The sequence below is a fragment of the Sciurus vulgaris genome (assembly GCF_902686455.1).
Source record: "Sciurus vulgaris genome assembly, chromosome: 5".
In the NCBI taxonomy this organism is placed as follows: domain Eukaryota; kingdom Metazoa; phylum Chordata; class Mammalia; order Rodentia; family Sciuridae; genus Sciurus; species Sciurus vulgaris.
Genome location: NC_136465.1, coordinates 68327360 through 68349134, shown reverse-complemented (window position 1 = coordinate 68349134; position 21775 = coordinate 68327360). Strand labels below are relative to the sequence as shown.

The 21775-nt window shown below is 33.9% G+C and overlaps 2 protein-coding genes across 8 annotated transcripts in view; one reads left to right on the top strand and one right to left on the bottom strand.

Annotated features, from left to right (window-relative positions):
- CACNA1C (calcium voltage-gated channel subunit alpha1 C) overlaps positions 1 to 19690 on the bottom strand; it is a 724379-nt gene extending 704689 nt beyond the window's left edge. For 2 of the 4 annotated variants that reach the window (XM_079140296.1, XM_079140300.1), the window contains exon 1: positions 19038 to 19689. In XM_079140296.1, the coding sequence (XP_078996422.1) occupies positions 19038 to 19176 (139 nt within the window). In that variant the 5' untranslated portion in view covers positions 19177 to 19689. Of the gene's footprint in view, positions 1 to 19037 lie in introns of all 4 variants that reach the window. The other 2 variants (XM_079140298.1, XM_079140301.1) reach the window with 2 other exon arrangements.
- DCP1B (decapping mRNA 1B) overlaps positions 1 to 21775 on the top strand; it is a 52266-nt gene that overhangs the window by 8249 nt on the left and 22242 nt on the right. For all 4 annotated transcript variants that reach the window (XM_079140320.1, XM_079140319.1, XM_079140322.1 and 1 more), the window contains one exon: positions 2210 to 2337. In XM_079140320.1, coding sequence (XP_078996446.1) covers positions 2210 to 2337 — 128 coding nt within the window. The remainder of the gene's footprint in view (positions 1 to 2209; positions 2338 to 21775) is intronic.

Genomic DNA, 21775 nt, shown 5'->3' with positions numbered 1-21775 from the left:
GCATATTAGGTTACCTTATGTTCCAAAACATTCCAGAAGCACCAGAGCATGTTACCAGATGAGTTTATTCAGTACAGTGTGACTTCTCCTGAGAATTTTGAAGTGTAAAGAGAAAACCAAATGATTGAACTCTACTGTGTGCCAACACACAGTATGCATTCACTTTCATTTTTCACAAGTGTTATATTTTGAGAAAGATTTGTTAATGATTGATTTTAGGGATTATTAGTGTTTTTTTTTTTTTTTTTTAAGCACGGAAGAGTAACACATTATACAAATATTTTCTCTTGTATCTAAACCAAATGTAGCTTTGTATTTTCAAGTACCTCTTAATATACCCCCAAGTCTTAATTAAGCTGTAATTAAACACACTATTAAATTGAGGGGGGAAATCCTACCATTACTTAATCTCTTGCCCGAATCTAACTCTTCTAGAATAGGTACCTGCAGCCTCCACACACCCAACACCCCCACTCCTGTCATTTCCCAGCTCCCAGATTCTGGTATGTTGAGGACTTTCCTTTGCAGAAAAGGACAGAAAAGCCCAAAGGGAGTTTAGGGCCCAAGTAATAGAGCTTCTAAGTGATATAATTTGACTTCTTTTCCAAAAATTTTCTTTAGAGCAACTGGCATCTGTATCCCTGAGCTTATTTTATAAACTGCAAAATGGTATAGTACTCACACTACTAATAGTATGTATGTAATAATTTTGTAGTAATGAAATATTACAAAATTTTGTAATAATGAAATACATGAAGAATCAAGTTCTGATTCTTGTATAGAAACACCTAATCTTGCTTTAAGAATGATTTCTTCATGTCCACCTGTGTCTTCCTACCTGTAATAACAGTTCATAGAGACCCACTGGTGATTGATTTCTGGAGTTAACTTTCTAGATGATCCTCTGTCAAAGCTCTTTTTTTTTAATTTTTTTTTTTAGTCATCAATGGAGCTTTATTTTGTTTATTTATATGTGGTGCTGAGAATCAAACCCAGTTCCTCACACATGCTAGGCATTCACTCTATCACAGCACTATGACCCCAGCCCTGTCAGAGCTCTTAAGGATTACATTTTCATCCTTCCTCTGAATCTAAGTCTAAATGATTCATCATGATTATTTCTGGTATTGAGTATATACCTACCACCACTTTACCTCTTTTTAAAATAAGCTGGGCAAAGATTGCCTTCCATCAATTTTTAAATTGGAGGTTTTAAGAAAATTTTGCAAGTGGTAGTATCGCTATGTTTTACTTTTTTATCGGCATCAAATGGTTAGAAGTGAAATGAGGCTAAGATATAAACATTTTTTCCTTCCTGTTGCTCATAACATTTCTGTGGGTTTGTTAATAACAACCCTAGAACCATAGTTTAAAATAAATAAATGAATTCTGCTTGCTTCAGTTTCATTGTGTAAGTATATGGCATTTCATTTGTCACCAGAAGTTGCACAGTTGAATTACTATATGGCTGTCACCCAAGGGTAAACAAATGCACATGTAGTTGTTAGAGTTTATGCTCTGAATAATTTGGGTTCTGCCTGATAGTGTAGGCAGTCAAGATTTATTGAATGAAATGAAAAGTAACAAGTTACTAAATGCCACATTTTTATTGAGAAAAACTTGTATCCATGAAGCTGTTTGCTTTAGATTGAAGAAAACAAAATACCTACCCTTTGGAGCAGTACATAAATTTTTAGTTTATACTATATCTCTTCACAAGTTCATTGACCACAATTGCTTCATTTCTCTAAGAGATTTTGTAGTTCTCAATTTCAGACCAACACTCATTTTTTCTATGAAAGATTTCTTTGTATAATTGTGAGGTATGCTATATGAACTACAAGATCCTTTCAAAGCATCTGTCTATAAGGTTTTTAAAAGTCACCATGTCTGTCTTAAAGGAATTTACACCATAGGTCAGGAGACAAGATATATGTATTGACATGCAAGATACACATACACACAAAGTACAACTATTTTACCAAGGACCAGTTGAGACAGTTGTGATGTTTTACATATGAATTAATACATATGATGCCAGTTGTACAGAAGTGTTGCTTTGTATGGGTACAGTTTGCTTGTGTAAAGCTGTATATACATATAGAAAGGTTGAAAGAGACAACAGAATGTAGTTACACTGCAAGTGTAATATACTAAGAAACTTGGTTTTTGACTCCCCACAACCTCCACCACTCTTTGTGATTTTCAGGTCTGCTTCTCCAAAGCATGGATTCACCATTATGAATAGGCTAAGCATGGAAAATAGAACAGAACCCATTACTAAAGACCTGGATTTCCAACTCCAGGACCCATTCCTTCTCTACAGAAATGCCAGATGTGAGTTTCTTAATACATTGGGTAGTTTTACTTCTGAAGTTTGGCCAAGTGTTTAAAATTGTGCAAAGTATGCCTTTATGTTTGTGTTTAGTATCAGTGACTGTAGGGGTCAGCATTTGTTAGCTGGGGAAATGGGTGTCTCATGTTCACCAGGAAAACTTCAAGTAATAAGTTGGTCAGCCCTGTGTTGAGCAGCTATATTGCTATGTAGTGTGAGCTCATCAGTGATCTTAAGCCTGATCAGGGCTATGGGAGACAAATGCTTGGTCAAAAGACTGCAGAGGGACACATGGTAGGAGCCACCAAATGTAGAAGTAACAGTTCAGTGAGTGATACTTTTTCTCCTCATGTATTATCTCTGCCTGAACTCACTGATAAAGATGTTTGAGGGAAAGGGCCTATATTCTAGAATGGCTGTCTTTTTGAATACATAGTAAGTGAAAAATGAAAATCCAAAGAGTTTCAGACCTTAAAAATTTCATATCCTTTGTTATGCTGAAATTATAGTAGGTAATCAAAACGTCCTTGTCAGATTTGAAATGAGGTAGCAGTCATCTATCTAATATTCTATCCTCATTTTATTCTTGTGTCTTGTCTGACCACTTGTGATGGACCAGAGAAAGATCGATGAAACTATATCAATTTCAGGGGCATCTCCTTACCTAGAAAACAAGAATATAGTACTCAATATATAACTATATATGGTTGTGTGTTTGTGTACATACACATGCACTTGTACTTTGTAGATAGCGTCAAAAAGGTCTTGAAGTTAAGAAATGTTTTCTGTATATTTTCCATTCTACTTTTTGTTTATAAGAATTTATCTGTGTACTATTCAGTGTAATTTTAATAATAAATATAAGTAATATTTGATAATCCTAATAACTTATATTATCCCATCATTTTAATGCATTAAATATGATGGTATATTTACTTATAATTACATTTGAACATAATTAAGTCATGATAGGTGGTAATGCTAAGATGTAGAGAATAGTTAAATTTTTATGAGAGAAAAAATATTAAAGGTATTAGAACTGACATGACCACCAATGAGAGGTCCAATAAAATGAAAAGTTTTGCATTATAGAGAAATTTTCTGAGATATTATATTTTCTGTAGCTGTTTCTTTTTCATCTGATATACTTTATTAATCATAGCATATAATTTGAATTGTTTATGTGCTTATAGTTATGTCAGGCTTTCTTTTTTGAGATTATTAGATTCTGTGTCAAATTAATGTATGATTCAAATCCCAATAAAATAACCACAAAAATATAGAATAAATAAATATTTAGTAACCTATCAAAATCATTTTTTGTTTCTTTTATTTTTGATAAATACTTGGTCTAGTCAGTACAGATCATATTTTATTTTAAATTCTTATATATCATATCACATACTATACTAAAAATATAAAAATACAAAATCTCTTTAATGTATTGATTTTTAAACAATTTCCCTTAGTCCCACAGGGATTATCTGATAGGAAATACTATTTGAATCTAATTAAGCTCACCTTGGTTCTAAATGTATGCTGTCCCCTGTAATAGTCTATAGCTACATAGTCTGTGGCTGTGGAGCTCTTGAAATGTGCCCTGTATGAATTGGGCTGTGCTGTCCTGTAAAATGCACATCATTTTTCAGACACTTGGCACAGAAAGAAAAGGAATGTAACAAAATCTCATTAATTTTATATTGATCAACATGCTGAAATGATATTTTGGGTATATTGGGTTAAATAAAATATATTATTAAACTTACTTTCACCTGCTTCTTTGTATTTTTTAATTTAAGATTACATATGTGGCTCACATCTGTGGTTCACCTTACATTTCTATCAAATAGTACTGTTTTATTTCCATTTATTCATTTTTCCATATTTTCATTTATTTTTCATATTAATAATTATAACTTCATAGGGTAGACATTTTTACTGCCATTTTACAGGTGGACAAACTGAGACTAAATGAAGTGACAGACCCATATACAAACCTACAAATTCTCATTTTATTTTCATTGCATTTTCTATACCCCCTGGACTACTCCTTCTACTATTAAACATGAATGCAGATTGAAAGCAGCTTTTGGGATGTATATTTAATTGTTTCTAATAATTTTCATACAAAAGCATTGAAATCAGTTGAACACAGAATGGAAGGGAATGGATCTACTTACTCTTCTATGCTCATTTTCCTCTTTTTTCCCCCCTCTTAATATCTGATACTGATTACCTCTGTAGCCATAGTCATTTGGTTTTAGTTTTACTTATTTATAAAAGCCTTTTCAGTCTCTGGCATCACAGGTACACAGAAAGGTAAACACAGGTGCTGTCAGAGTCTCAGATGCCCCTTAAATGTTTTTATAATTCAAATATTTTATATAGTAATTACATATGGTTTTCATATTCTCTGATGGCAGATTCTTTTCTTCTTTCTTTCTCTCTCTCTCTCTCTCTCTCTCTCTCTCTCTCTCTCTCTCTCTCTCTTCTTTCTCTCTCTCTCTCTCTCTCTTTTTTAAGACAGGGTCTTGCTAAGTTGCTCAGGCTGGATGGATTTGTGATCCTCCTAACTCAGCCTCCTGAGTAGCTAGGATTACAGGAGAGCTTCATGATACTTGGCTCTCTAGGATTGGTTTTTCAAGAAGACTGTATTCCCTCAAAATCTCTACCACATAAATTATACTCATATTTCAAGAATCTCACTTTAGGGTCCTGGCATTTCACTTTGGTCTATGTATATCAAAGACCATATTTAGGCATTTTAGGTAAACAGAAGTGAAGTTGATACAGGTTCATAGTGAGTTTTCTCAGTTTTTTAGGTTAATTAGGTATGAAAAAAAATGAGTGTCTAAAGCTATAGCTCTCCTTCTCTTGAATTGGATGAATTTAGAAGAGCAAAATTTTAAAAATTCAAAAATTCCAAATTATCCTCATTTAATTAGTCAAAAAAAAGATGTTTGATGAATATATTTTGAATTTTGATCAAATACAAAGTAAATTGTTTTGTTATAGAAGAGAGTTTGTAGCCCTTAAACTTTGCTATAATGATATTTGAACTAAACAAAAAGTAAAGGAGATAAGGTGAAAATTCATAAAGTTAGGGTAAAATTTCATTCATTCAGCAAACATTTACTGAACCTTTTACTGTCTGCCAGGTATTATGTTACATTTACATGGGCTATCTCATTTAATTCTCATAACTTTTTCTTGGAAATACTGTTATTCCTGTTTTATAACTGAGGATACTGAGGTTAAAGGGATTAGGTAGTATACCATGACCTATGATATTTTGAGATGGAAACATCATTTGAATAGGGAAAACCAACTTCAAGATCCCAGGCTCAGCTGGGCATGGTGGCACACATGTGTAATCACAGCTGCTTGGGAGGCTGAGGCAGGAGGATCATGAGTTCAAGGCCAGACTAGGAAGCATGGGACCCTTTCTCAAAAAAAAAAAAAAGAAAAGAAAGGAAAAAAAGACCCCCATGCCTGAGCAGTGAAAATACTAGCAGTGAATAATGCATTCAAATATAGTTTATCAGTGCTGGCCGTATAGCTCCTCACATAGAGTCCCTGACTCTCATGCTGGAGACCCAGGTTCGAATCCCCAGCCCTCTGTGATTGTGCAAATACCAAACAAACAAATATAGTTTATCTTCTAAGAATACTTAATTCTTTTTAGTGTATGCTCCAAAGTTTAAAATAACTTCCTTTTAAAGTTGAGAATCTTTTGTCTTGGTTCTTGAGAGGAGACTCTCAAATAAAACTAATTTAACAAAGCTGAATTTGACCACGTCTTTTATATTATTCCCCTAGCATAACTCTTTACTGTGTTTTCCATTTCACAACAAATAAAGTTTTAATATGTGGATATATACTTTAGAGGTATATTTTCTCAAATATAATACTTAAATTGTGGTGAGAAATGACAAATTTCATAGCCAGGACAGCATGTTGCGTTTATTCTTGTCTATGATTACAAGATTAGAGTGAAGTTTTTAGATGCTCTTTTTCATTGCAGACATAAGCCTGAAAATCAGACCAAATCAGGAAAGGAAATTAGAAAATAGTTGACATAAACAGAACTTTTAAGATGCAACCAAAGGAGATTTATAACATCAAATTCTTATTAAGAGAAAGGGCTCAGAGCACTAATTCAAGCTTCTACCCTAAGAAAATAGAAAGATAAGAAAATTAAGCCCAAAATAAGCAGAAGAAATGAAATAAAAATAAGAGCAGAGTGAATGAAGTAGGAAACAGAAAAACAAGAGAAAAATCAGTGAAACCAAAAGCTGATTCTTTGAAAGTAGTCAATAAAATCAATAAGCCCCTGACAAGACTGATCAAGGGAAAAAGTGAGAAAGAGAGAGAGGACTGTGCAAATTAACAACAGCAGGAATGAAATAAGTACCTGTAGGATACTAAAAGGAATAAGGATAATAAAGGAATACTATAAACTATTCTCTGCACATAGATTCAGCAACTTAGATGAACTGATTTGTGGTTGTGAAAAAGAAATAATCATAAAACTCACTCAAAAAGAATTAGCCAACCTGAATTGTTCCATATCTATTAACGAAATTCAATTTGTAAAACAAACAAACAACAAAAAACTTCACAGAAACTTTCATTGGTGAATTCTACCAATCTTTCAAGGAAGGAATAATATCAATTCTAAACACTATCATTCAGAAAGTAGGAGGGAATATTTCCCAGTTCATCTCATGAGGGTAGCATTACCATGCTAACAAAACAAGATGAAGACATTAGAAGAAAAGAATATTGTGGACCAATATACCTTCTGAATATAAATACAAATGTACTCAACAAATGATAGCTAAATAATGTTCACAACAGCGTCATTCATTATAGCCAAATGGTGGAAAATACCCACTGTCCATCAATATATAAAAATGTGATAGATTCATATAATGTATTTAACCTTAAGAAATAAAATTATTATTATGCTCCAACATGGATGAACAGTGAAGTGAAATAAGCCAGGCACAAAAAGATAAGTGTTGTATGGCTCCACTTTTATGAGGTACCTAGAGTATTCAAATTCATAGAGTCAGAAGTAGAATGGTCATTATAAAGGTTATGAAGAAGGGGAGAATGAGAACTCCTCATTTAATGGGTATAGAGTTTTAGTTTGGATGAGGAAAAATGTTTGGTGATGGAGAGTGGTGACAATTGCATTATATTGTGAATGCACTTAATGCCACTGGACCATATACTTTAAAATGGTGAATTTTATGTTTTTAAATATTTTACCACAATAAAAAAGGAAAAAATACAGATAGGGCATTCCTAATCCAAAAATCTAAAATACCCTGAAATCCAAAACTTTGAGCACTAATGTGATACTATTTTAGATTTCAGAGCATTTCAGATTTAGATTTTCAGGTTGGAGATTTGTAACTGGTGAAGTCTAAGCAAATATTCCCAAATCAAAAAAGTTTCAAAATCTGAAACACTTCTAGTCAGTGTTGTTCTAGTCAGTTTAGATGATTGATTTATTTGAAAGTAGTCAGTAAAACCAGTACTCCCCTGGCAAGACTGATTAAGGAAGAAAGGGTGGCCGGGTGTGGAGTGGGTAGAGAGACAGAAAGAACCCTGCAAATTAGCAACATCAGGAATGAAAGGATTACCTGCAGTGTCATCTACCAGCACACTGAATCCAGTACCTAATAAAAAGACTGTTATCGGCCCTATAATTTGCTAGTTCAGCTCCTCCATACAAAATCACTGCTAAACTTTTTTGTTTTCCTAAAGCACTAATATAAGTCACTGTCCTGAAGATCTTCAGTGTCTTCCAAGTCAACTTTTTCACCTGATATTCAAAGCTTGCTATAATCAGGTCACAATTTACTTTTCTGATCAAGTCTACTACCACTCTTGCACATTTGTGTGATGTTCTAACACAACTGTAGTCTTTCCCAGAATGCTTTTCTCTCCATGCTTTTACATGTCTTCTTTTATTCCTCCTTGAATTCTGTCCTTCCTTCTGACCGTCTTTACCAGATAAGTTATACTCATATTTCAGAATCCAACTAAATATTCCCTCTCCTGGATATTTTTGTAATTTTCCTATCTGGTTATCTGTTTTATCTCTCCACAATATATACCTCTTTTCTTTCTCTCTTTCTACACACACACACTCTCTCTCTCTCTCTCTCTCTCTCTCTCTCTCTCTCTCTCTCTCTCTCTCTCTCTCTCATTTTTATTTATTTATTATTTATTTTGCAGTGCTGGGGACTGAACCCAGACTTGTGTGTGCCATACAAGGGCTGTACTACTGAACTATACCTCGAGCCCTGTATTGTACATCTCTTAACTTACCCAAGCATTTATTCTACACTTGCCTATTGATACTGATTCTATGCTGGAACTTGGAAGTTCAAGAGAGAATAAAATACATCCCTTCCTCCTTTGAGTTTACCTTCCTAGCACAAAAGACAGGCATATAAACATATGTGTTCCAAATGACATGCTAAATGCTGAACCAGACATAAATAAAAGGTACTTTCTAGTTGTACTTCTATTTTACCTTATATATAGCATTTGTCCTAGTTTCCCTATTAAGAGTACAAACACCTTTAGGACAAGGTATCTCTGTATTCACCTCTAGCACTTAATTTCTTGTATTAAGTGTGCATAATTAAATACTTGAAATTAGTGCCAAGTTGTTTTTAATGGATTTCTTTATTCAAGACAACTAAAAAATCTTAACTAAAAATTTCACAACTATTTCTTTGGTCGTTTTTCTTATTGAACATTACCAACAGGCATTAAGCAACCTTAAAATCTTGTGTGGTTCCTATATAGAAACTCAAAGCACTAAATAATTTTAGCATCTTACACAGGAACTAACAAGCTTCTTAAGGTTAATTTCACATAGATAGTAGTAACCACTAAAAGTTGCTGGAAATAATTGTGAGTTGTGAGAATGCCATCTATCCTATTAGGTAAATGAGAAATATCTGATAGTTCTAGGATGAAATATAAGGTGGAAAAATGTTTATTTCATCTATGTGAATAAGACGATGCACAATGTATATATGTGTGTGTGTATATATATATATATATGTAATATGTGTTCTTTATAATATTTTACTTAAGTTCTAAAACTCTAGGGATGTGTCCTTAAAATTATTAGACTGTCATTGAAATATTATGATTTGAAAAGTTTATTCACTACAAACTTGATATTTTAAGTATCATACATGAAAACTAGTCATGTCCCTGTTTTCCTATGGCTCAGTTAAACCATGGCCATGAAGTTCAAATAGTAAGGCTTATGTTAAAGATATTTTATCTGCAAATGAAATAAGAATTTTTTTCTTTCTTATGGAAACAACCAAATACACAGCTCTTTATTTTTTAAAAAAGAGGTAGTATTGTCAAACACTAGGTTTAAATAGACTCTTGTGAGCATTTATTATAAAAGAAAAAATAATAAATAGTACCTCACCAGAAGTAACAATTTTATCAAATTAAAAACTTCTGTTCTTCAAAAGATACCTTTTTAAAAATGAAAAGGTAAAACACAGACTGGGAAAAAGTATTGGGAATGCATATATCTGACATAGCACTTATATTGAGGATATATAAATAGCACTTAGAGGTTAATAATAAGACAAACAAGCTAATTTAAAAATTGGCAAAATATTGGAAGACATACTTTTTAAAGGAAGATACACAAATAGTCGGGTTATACAGATTTCCAGGTTTGAGCTGTTCTAAGTAAAATTGCCATAAACATTCTGGCTTATGTTTTTTAGGTGCTGATTTGTCTTGAGTTTCTATCTAGGAGTGGAATTGGTGGGGTTATAATGTAGGGATTTGTTTAGCTTTAGCAGATAATGCCGAATGGTTTCTAAAGTTGTGTGCCTAGTTATATTCTCACCAACAATGTGAAAGAGTTCCAGTTGCTCCATATCTTTGTCAACCCTTGATATTGTTGGTCCTTTTAATTTCACTTTTCTGGAAATTCTGACATGTCAGTTTATTATGGTTTTAGTTGGCATTTTTCCATACCTGATCATGTTGAGCATTTCTTTTATGCTTATTGGACATTATAGAAGCAACAAAATACATTTTTTTATTGAAAACAGGTAGTATTATCAAATACTATATTTGAGTATGTAGATTAAAGCTGAAGTAAGAATACCTCATATTCCCTAGAATGGCTAAAATTTAATAAGACTGGCATTACCAAGTATTAATGGAGATGGAGAGCAAGTGAAACTCCAACAAGTGAAACTCTCACACATCCCTGGTGAGAGGGTAATACGCTACAACCACTTGGGAGTTATCCATTTCTTATGTACTTAAGTATATAATTGCCATGCAATCCAGCAAGTGCCACTCAGGTATTTACTGAAGAGAAATGAAATGAAAACTATGTCCACAGACTCTTACACAAATGTTCATGGCAGTTTCATGCATAATAGCAGAAAGGGAGTAACCCAAATGGCTATCAGTAAGTAAGTGGATGAACAAATTTTGGTACACTCATATATTAGAACACTACTCAGAAATAGAAATAATTGAACTATTGATAGATTCAGTGACATAGATGAATTTCAAAAACATGCTGAAGAAGCCACCCTCAAAGAAGTATATACAACATGATACCATTTATATGATGTCTAAGAATAGGCAAAACTAATCTGTGGTGATAAAAGTGTGGTGGTGGAAGTGAGGGTAGCAGGTATTGACTGGAAAAGGATAATAAAAATGTTTTCAGTCTTGTTTTGAGTTGCAGTTATATGAGAGTGTATTATTGTTAAAAACTCACTAAACAGAGAACATTTTAGGATCTGTACATTTTATTGTATTTAAATTATTTCCCAGTTTTAAAAAGTAGAAATAATTGAACCTTATAAAATAAGATTTCAAAGAAATGAATAGTCAAGTATAGCTTGTTATCTTTCTTTTCTTTTTGCCATGGGGGGATGGAACCCAGGGCCTCCTAGGCAAGCACTCTACCACTGAACTACATCCCCAACCCTTAATGTTTCTTTTTTTTTTTTTTTTAATATTTTTTTAGTTGTAGGTAGACACAATACCCTTATTTTATTTATTTTTATGTGGTGCTGAAGATTGAACCCAGTGTCTCACACATGCCCGGCAAGTGCTCCAAGAGCTCCTATCTTTCTTTTTCATCTTGACATCTGTTTACCACTATTTTATCTAACCCCGATTTCCTCTTATAGGTTAATTAGGATATTATACCACTCTCCTTGATTTGCATCTTGGCTTCCTCAACCTGGAAATATAACAATCCTTGTTCTAAAACATATCCACAGTACTTTCAACCAGCATGATATTGAAAGCCTTTTATGAGCTTGACTCAACTGAGAGTTTGAGCTAATGTGAAGTAACAGACATAGTTTAGTTTGCATTTCTCGTTTCCAGGTCACTTAAAGTACACCCCCTGACCCTGACTTGAGACATCTGCTTTCTTCACAGGGTCAGAGAAGAAAGGCTTCTATTTGTAGAAAATATGAAAACCAATACAACTTAATCTTTTTCTTGAGTATAAAAAAATTGATCTTCCATTTCTGTCTTAAGAGTCAGTTTTTCAAAAAGTCAGATTTGTAGCATCTAGTCTGCAATTCTATCCCTAAAGCAAAATCTATAACATGATTAATGAAGTTTTAAAATGTAATTGTAGGTATTTTCTTGATAACTTAAGTTATAAAGTATAAACATTAATTTCTTCCACAGGTCCAGTTAAAATATTCCTTTATACACCCTTAATAAATAATAGCAATAAGTCAAATTTGCAAACAATGCTAGATCGTAATTTGGAGGCAACATTGTTCACTGTACTTAGAATGCATTTTATGAAATCTTTACTCTGTTATTATACTACCATTAATTGGTTACTGATGATTATGTAGGCATGAGTAATAAATTATAGGCCCCTTGTGGGCAGAGGTTTGTGTTCTCTGATATCAAATAAGCACAGAAAGCAAATAGATCTGGATATGAAAGTAATTCCCAAATCATTTATATTAATTCTAGAATTGTTATATATGTATATATGTATAACAATTTTGTTCAGCATTTTGAAACATCAGTATGCTTAAGATAAAACTTTGAAAATATTGTACTTGGAGTGATTGATTCAAAAGAACTGAAAATTTGCCCAGCTTTCAGAAATTCCTCCCAATTCCCCACTTCATGGTAGAGATTGAAAATACCACCTCTTAAACTATTACCAAGCAGTAACCAAAACTGAACTGTATACTTTGCCCTTTCCATGGCTGAGGGTAGCAACCAATCTGTGCTTTTTAATTCTTCCAGATTTCAGGCTACACGGAAGAAAAAAAATTTTCCAATATAACAAATTCTAAGACCCTAAGATTTTATCACCTCTATTTTAAATCTTGGAATCAATTCAAAGGGTTATTACAAAAGCAATTTGAAAGGTTAATAGTGAGCCACGTGTAAATATATTACTAAGAGAATGAAAGCCACACTATCTGCCCATAGATAATTGATAGGTTATTTTTCCATTTGAAGATATTTATCATAAATTGATAGCCTCAAATAGTTCTTAGTCTTCATTAGGCCATAAATGCCTTTGAAAATCTGATAAATTTTTTCCACCCTCCCCCTTCTTTCCCTCCTCTTTTCTTTCCTTTTATCCTCCCTGCCCCCCCCCCCACTTATCCTCCTTTCCTCAAATATTTTTTTAATACCCTACCATGTAATGGGTATTATTCTAGGGGTCTATGCTTTGTACTTCTCCAACCTCCAAAATATCTATTTGCATATATACACACCATTTTATGGACTATTTTAGACATTTTCTTGAACTCCTAAAGTGCTTTAGGGTCAAGAAACATCTTAAATGAAATTTTACAGCTAAAAATACTTGACATTCTTGCCAGGCAGAAACTTAGTATTTGCAGGATAACAATAGGATACCTTTCTTTTTAGAATTTACCCAGAAATATAGATTTTCAAAATAAACTCATTCAAATTATGAATACTGTGGAATGGGAGACAAGGAATTTAATGTGTCATATCCAATCAGACTAGGCAATTTGTACAATCCTAAAGTTCTTTTGCCCTGTGTGAGAGGAGTAGTTGGTTGCCCCAGGTGTAACCTTCAAGAACTCTGTGTTTCTTAATGAGAAGTCTTAATGAGAAGTCTGTGCTACTTAATGAGAAAGAAAAGAAGGCCACTAAAATTTAAAAATTATAATGTGATCACTGAATTCACTTTGTGTCTTTAATCTTCCTTTACCATTCTAACTGAAAAGTAGACCTACTTATTATGCCCCATTGCTTGGAGATCTAGTGTGTTTTAATATATATTGAGGTTTACATACCTCCTGTGACTTGAGTGATGGAACTTGTCACTCTGACCTTAAATCCAGAATTACTTTTTGTTCTCTGTCAGTACTCCACTCTTGCTGAAAAGAAGGGATCTAAACTCTGAAGAAGACAATTTATCTAAAGAACTGCCATTCTGTCAATTAAAGAAGTCTCTGTCAGGCATAGTGGTACACATCTATAAATTCCAGTGACTTGTGAGGATGAGGCAAGCTCAAAGACCAGCCTCAGCAACTTAGCAAAACCCCTGTCTCAAAATAAAAAATGAAAAGGGCTTAGTGGTAAAATATCCCTGGGTTCAATCCCCAGTACAAAAAAAAAAGCTCTGAAAAACTCCAAGTAAAATTTCACTTTTGAGCCTGTGGTATCTCTGGATTTCATAGTTTTGTTTTTCCTTGTGTTGAGTGGTGATAACTGATAGCTCTTTGAAACACACACACAAGCGTGTACATGATAATGGGTAAACCACACTTCTCTTCACCCTGATCACACAACTTACACAACTTTTATACTTTCATCATAAATGATTAGGGGACTCACATGTAGGATATTCACCTTAATGGAAAAAAATATGCACACACACACACACACATAAACTTATTTAATATAACAACCTGGTATGCTTAGATGAAGAGGAACCCATGTGGCAAAATCACATATGGTGAGATATATATATATATATGTGAATGACTAAAATCAAAGTGGAGTCCCTTCTACTTTATCCCAAACCATGAAGATTTAAGATTCTTGGCTTTACCAAGGAAATATCCATGTAGTAATGCTATTTGGATTCATACACTGGAGTTGTGGCTTGGCATTGTGTAATATTTTATATTTTTGTTTGAGAGAGCCCCGTTTTGGGCATAGAAGAAGTCTAAATATTGGCAGAGAAAGTTTGAATTCCAAAACGTCTTCTTCAGTGCTTAAGGAGTGAAGCATCTTTAGTCTCCCTGCCCTAACACAGTACTTTGCATATTGTAAGTGGTCATTATGGCTACACTGAGTTGCTCATGTATATTTTTTAAAAATCTATAATTTTAAATGTTGATGGGCTTTATTTTATTCATTTATTTATATGTGGTGCTGGGACTCGAACCCAGTGCCTCACACATGCTAGGCAAACACTCTACCACTGAGCCACAACCCCAGCCCCATGTATATTCTTTTACATTCTGTTTTTTGTTATTGGTGTTTGTGCAGAACTCACTTAGAAATGGTTTCAAATAATCTAGGTCAGTAATCAAGTTTAATTTACTCCTTAACCCACAGAAGGAAAATTTATAATTGTTCCATATTCTTACAGGTTTTGGAGGAAGAAAAGCTATTTTGACCAAGAACTCATATTAGAATTATTCCATATACAATCTAAGGGCTTTTTTTTTTTTTTTTTCAGAGTAGAACCAAACATGACTTAACTGCTTGCAACATAAAAGGCTTTTGGAAAAGTGGTGTTTCCTATATCCATATTCATGGATTAAAGTCAAAATTTTAGAAGTACAGACATTCTGAGTCACTTTTCTTCTATTAGAAAGTAGCAATAAACTCCTCTGATTAGACCAGTACTATGTAAAATCTTAGAAATTTTTCAGTGATCATGTGTTTTATAGTTAGGCTATTTTCAGCAAAGCTATTTCTATCATTGTTAAACACTTGATTAAATCATCTGATTCAAATATGAGGAAGTCTGTTCTTCATTGGAATAAATCTTTTACCTGTAGAAATACTTTGTTTTATATTTAGTTTAAACATACTTTTCTAACAAATTATAATTATGTGAGACTGGATTTATTTCCTTACATTAAGATTCACTTAAAGGATTTTCAGAGTGTTGCTGGAATAATTGACACTGCATATAAATCTCATCTTTTTAAGACAATTTAGGTACTTGTACATGTAAGCTTGAGATTACTATTATCTGGCATGACTGGAATATAAACAGTAGTTTTCTGCTAGATCAGTTACTATTGGTTACTCTGTTCTGTGTTCTTCCAAAATGAAGAGAAATGCATTTGACTTTGCAGATTCATTGCATACTCTGAGCTCTTCCTTGCTAGTGCCTGACAAGTAGTCTGGAAGAATGATATATGGTAGAATTGTTGTAATAATAAACACACATAAAATGAGTATATTAGTGCCTACACAGTGCTAGACCAAGAGAAATATATAATCTCTGGAAACTCATATCCTAATGGCAAAATCCAATCAACATTACTTATGCCTAGAGATGTGAAGTGTTTGAGGTAAAAGAAACCCATAGTGAAGTTACAAGAAAAATAGAAGGGGCATTAGCAGGTGAATCCCCATGCTGTAATCTCTGTTAGAAGGTGTCATTGATTAGTAGAGGAGTCTAACACATGTAGCTACGATACTTAATGAACCCAGAATTGAAATTAGCAAGGATTGTTGATGATCTGAGCTTTAAGTCTTTGCTTGCAATTTAACTCAGCAGATATTTGTTGACTCTCTACCACAGGCTAGTTGCTGTGCTAGATGCATTAACCAAGCCCTACCCTCCAGGAGTTTATAGTCTAATGAAAGGAAAAGATATGTAAATACTTAATTATAATTTGTTTAGAACATGAATATACAAAAAAAAAAGCGATGAGAACAGAGTAGAAGTTAGGAGATAGAGTGAGGAAGACTGAGTCTTCAAAGATGGACAGGAGCTCAAAGAAATAAGATGTTTTAGGGAATCCCTGTTTGGTATTTGTGCCCTAGGAAATTTTGAGTTAGCCAGCAAGATTATGGACAAAGTGAAAATATAAACTTATGTGTCCAAGATCGTAGAATAAGTTGTTCATATTTCTATTTATTACTAACTGTGGGTTTTCCTGCTTCCCAATTTTTTCAGAAGTTTCTTTACTCTCAAATCTCTTAGAGAGATTTCCCCTGAAACAAATAAAATTATGAATCAGTATGTAAGGTAGAAGATTCCATCTGACTTTTTGTGGCCCTGAAGGTAATAGCAGAATCAACATTCCCAGTTAGCGAGGGTATGGCTTCTGTGGGGATTAGAAGGCCTAATGACATAACATGCATTTGTTATAAATGAAAACTTTTTAAAAGATAAATCCATCTTTTACTAGTACATTTATAGTCAAAGAATACATATTAATTTAATCCAAATTAGCATAATACTTTAGTTACAAGATTGTTTACCTGTTTGTTTTTAATGGCATTAACTTTCTAATTTATTTAGAAAGGGAAGGGTTGTTTTTACTGTTCAGGTTTTCTACTGTTCCCTCCCCCGCCCCAATACTCACAAGTATTAGTCACCCATAAAATAAAAACTGCTTCTCATCTGCTGTGAACCTTCCAGTCCAGAGATCATGGGATCCCTGATTTGTGAGGTGCAGTAAAACTATGTCACATGAAAAGAACCAGACCCAGAACCAAAGATAACAGTGCTATGTAGACTCTCTGTGACCAGTGGAGATTTTGTTTTACAAGATGTGTCCGTGTTTGGTTAGTAAAGCCAAAGCAGAAGGTGAATGAAAGAACATTACTTTAAAGGCATTAAAGAACACACCAAAGGAAAGCATTTTTTAGTGCAGACATTCCAAATCGGGTAGAAGTACAGAGTTCGCACAGAGCCAGCCAAGCATGGCCTGTTTCCCATCTGCATATGCCAGTTACATAGGCAATGGAATTGCTGCTCCAACACTAACTGCTGTAAAAATACTGCCCCTACTAGAAATCTCCATTCCCTTGCTTTTTCTTCCTCCTTCCTTCTTCCTCTGCCATCCTTTCTTCCTTCCTTCCTTATTTGTTTCCTTTCCTCTATCTTTCCTTTTTTTCCTTTTGGGAGTCCACATGAACCTTAGTTTAAAGAAGACTGATTCCCAGTCTTAGAGTCAAACCTAGAACATTAAAAATGATTTTTTACTTCATTTATTTCTCTTGGAAGCCTGGGACGGGGCACATATTTTAAAGAAAACAAAATCAAGAAAATGACTGTCCAACCCATTGAGTCTTTTTAGATCACAGGTTCTTCCTTAGCAAAACAAGTTATTAAACTGCACACTTCTTAATTGGCTTCCAGTTCTGAAATTTCATGGTTCTAGCTTTCTAACTTTTAAAGTATCTTTCAGTCCTTCAGAAGGGTGAGACTGCGTGCACATGATGCTTACCACCAAATCCTAGTAACTAGTCATCATCAGTGTCATTAAACTTATAAAAGCTTGAACTAAATAAATGGTATAATAAATCAAGAAATACTATATTCAAACAAAGTCTCAAATGCAGGCATGTATAGCAATTATATGATTATATGCCTTCATTTTTACATTGAGATTATTATTCCACTCATTTGAGAAAGACTTCATGAGAAGAATAGAATTTCAAGGAAATTCTTAGAATTTTGTCTATTCTAAAATGCCCAGAAGAGATTTGTGTAACTTGTCACTACCATGTTTCCATGGCCTTTCATGAAAAACACGTTTCCCTGTCCTTTTGACAGGAATAAGTGTGAAGGGAAGAAGGGAAGCAAGAAAGGAGAAAAAGAGTGAGCCCAAGCTTCACCAGAGCAGATATCCTGCATATTTGAACTTTACCAAGGCATTATTTGGACTAACCATATGAATATGTGCCTTCTTTAAAAAAAAAAATTATACAAATATTAGCCCAAATCCTTGTTAAATGATTACAAGCTACCTTTTATGAGTTGGAGTAGAAAGGTATTCGGAGTAAAATATAGAACAATGCTAAATATCTTGGGCAGATTGAATAGAAATATTTATTAGAAACATAGACAGGACGGGGTAAATCCCCAAGGAACATCCAAAATAAACTAATGCACCATGCTAATGAGAATTTAAGGATTCCAAACAAAAATGTGCATTTAAGTGATGTTTGATGTTGGCTGTAATGACCTCTTAACTCGCCTCTTAAAATTAGATCAGCTTGTTATTTTTCCACTAAAGAAATTGAAAAGAAGAAAATTCCATTATTGAATATAATCAGCTTGCTCTCTATCTAGTCTGTGTGTACCCACAAAGTTCAAACATGAAATCTAATATGGAAATTTTCATCTCCCTGATCTTTCTCACAGAATTTAAAGGAAAGTAGAAGATAGGTGTTTTACTATATAAAGGCAGTGTTACATTGCCTGGTACCTGAAATATCATCTTTTTTCAGTTGAAATTTTTCAAATAGCATCAACTAGGATAGTGCAATTTTAGGCAAAATTTCACAACTGTGCTGCTGAAGTCCCTATTAAATACAAAAAATATTGCCAAAGAGATGAGTCCTTAGAGTGGAAAGTCACATTCTGAGTATCATTAGACTATGAAGAGTAAATTTCAACATGTTCTTTCTATTCTTTACTTCACTTTTGATTTCTTACCTCCAGGAGAGATGTAGAAGCAGTTGAGTTGAGCTTCATGCACCAAGGTACCCTTGAACTTCACCTCTGTTTCGGCAGACAGGTGACTGGAGAGCGGCTGATATGCAGGTGTAGTGGGCTGAACAAATGCTCGGAGCATTGCAAATTTTCAGATATGTACTAATACATTGATTTTAAAACTAACCAAAGTCCTGCTTGTGCTCTTTTCTCACAATTTTTGAAAACTCAAACTATTCCTGTAGTGACATTTTGGGGCCACAAAAATTTATAGAGTCCATACGATGGCTACAAATTTGGACTAAAAAAAGTTTTAGAATTCTAAAAACACACTTTTTTTGTTTCTTGTCTTTTCCAATTTCCCCGCTGTGCTCACTGCCTGTGTCTGGACAGGCCTCTCACCCAGTGGCTTTACAGGAAACCTTGGATTGAAATGTGAAGTTAATGGTTTCTGTCAGCCTGTCAGCTCATCACCTCCAGAAGGCATGATGATCTCTGGTTTTTGTATATCACCACGAGCTGTTCTGATATACCCTCTTGTGTAGAAGAGTGATAGGTTTGTACAGAGGTTGGTAGACCTTGGGCAGAAAACTTCAGTTGGAATGTGCACTTTAATGGAATTCACAACCCCTTTCCCAGTGGAATGCCTCTCAAGTCACAAAACTATTTTAGGGAGAAAAAAAAAATTAGACCCAGTTCTAAATTTTATCTTGATTCTGTCTTTCAGTGGCCAACACAGTTGATAAACCTATTTTTTATCCCCTACCCTGACACACACACTGACTATTTAAACTTTATGTTCAAACTAAATTTTAACTGGGTTGAGAAGAGTTATTTCAAAATGATCCCATGTTATGAATTTTAAAACCATGTTGCTTCAGAGATAAAGTGTTAGGTCCTAAAGTAGTCTCCATGGTGTCTTAAATAATTACTACAAACCCATTCTTTTTTTTCACTCTGAGTTGACATTTGAAAGATGTTTTCCCAGCATTTTCCCTCCATAAATCTGAATTTCAGTTATCTCATGGTAATGTCAATGTCAAGCTGCTTTTCTGTTTGTATCAACAGTTTCCTTGGCATCCTACCCTTGTGAAAATCTAGTTCCTTATGTCGAATGCCACAAGTGTCTAATATCAAGAAGAATGACATCCATTCTGTTTCTACTAATAGAATTAACTAACGATACTGATGGCTGGCTTTTCCTCTGCCATTGGGCCTTGTGTTTCTTGGTTATGCCGTGTTTTTCTCCCTTGCTAGTTTTGGAAAATTCAGTATTCAAGGAAAGAATATTTTCCCTGTAGCCCCCCCCCCCAAAAAAAAAAAAAAAACAGAGCAAGATTCTAGTATTGTAACTAAATTTAAACCACCAAAACACCCAAAATAATTCTGATTTATTAAGTGGTTGAACATCAATGTTTCAATCTGCTTTTACCTATAGTAACAGGAGGGTAGAAGGATGGCGTGTAGAAATCTGTGTAGGGAATCGGGAGTGGGGAATGAGTGCTGATGGACTGGAAACAACCTTGAATGTGAAGTTTCCGAATATGCATTTAAAGATCTTGAGATGAAAGAATTTTGTCTTGATACAAAAACTGTCATAAACAACATGTCACGTGGTGGTGCACACATGAAATCCCAGCAGCTAGGGAGGCTGAGGCAGGAGGATGGCAAGGTCAAATCCAGCCTCAGCAATTTAGCTAGGCCCTAAGCAACTCAGTGAGACCTTGTCTCTAAATAAAATATTAAAAAGGGCTGAGGATGTGGCTCAGTGGTTATGTACTCCTGTGTTCGGAAAAAAAAAAGGAACACAACTTCAGAACTCAGATGTTCTTATTTTCCTTAAAAGATTGTCAGTGTAATAAGAAGAACATGTGTCTGAATTTTGTCTAAGAGGTTAGCATGCCTGAAGAAAAATCTGGGATTTTTGTGTCCACTTTTTTCCCCTTCACGTGTGGGTAGGTGGATAAGATAAAGATTCCTCTTACACTGAGAATTACACAAAGTTTAATACTTCATTGCCACCTTTCATCAAGTTAATAATTCAGATTCATAAGTTTCCTCTTTAAGATCCCTGCTTAAAATAGCATTCACAAGACATTTGAATAACTTTTGATGTCTGAGTCTTTACTGTCAAGAAGCAGAAGTTTCATACCTGGGCATTGACCAGGTAAGAGGTAGGGGAGAATGGTATAGTTAGAATATCCCAGCTGTTTTAATGAAAAAACAATATTAATATAAATAAATGTTTTGAAACTTTTATTTTAAAAATGTTTTCCTTTAAATTTTTATTTTGTTGGTCTTCATTGTTCTATCATAATATTGTTTCTGTTTAAATGGAGATTTCAAAAATGCATATGTAGTTAATGAGTTACTTACATGATTAATACCACCAGATTCCCAACTAGATATTTATAAATGTATTTTGGAACTGTTTTAACCTTTACTACAAAGGTGGTAGAGATAGGCATATATTGAATTTACTGTACAACTCATTTAAAAAATGATTGAAGGAATCAGCAGCAGCTATGTTATACATTCTTTTAGTACTAAATGATTAAATTATATTCCTATCTAATCTTTCAACAGTTGTAAATTTTCCATACAGACATTTCAAAGTCAGATTTGTAATTAAGTTTTATTTTTTCCAGTACCCTATCCTAACAGCTCACAAAGCCAGTTTTTTAGTTAGCATATTCCTGGGAGAAGGGAAAGGGAGGGAGGTTTCTAGGCATAATTTGAGC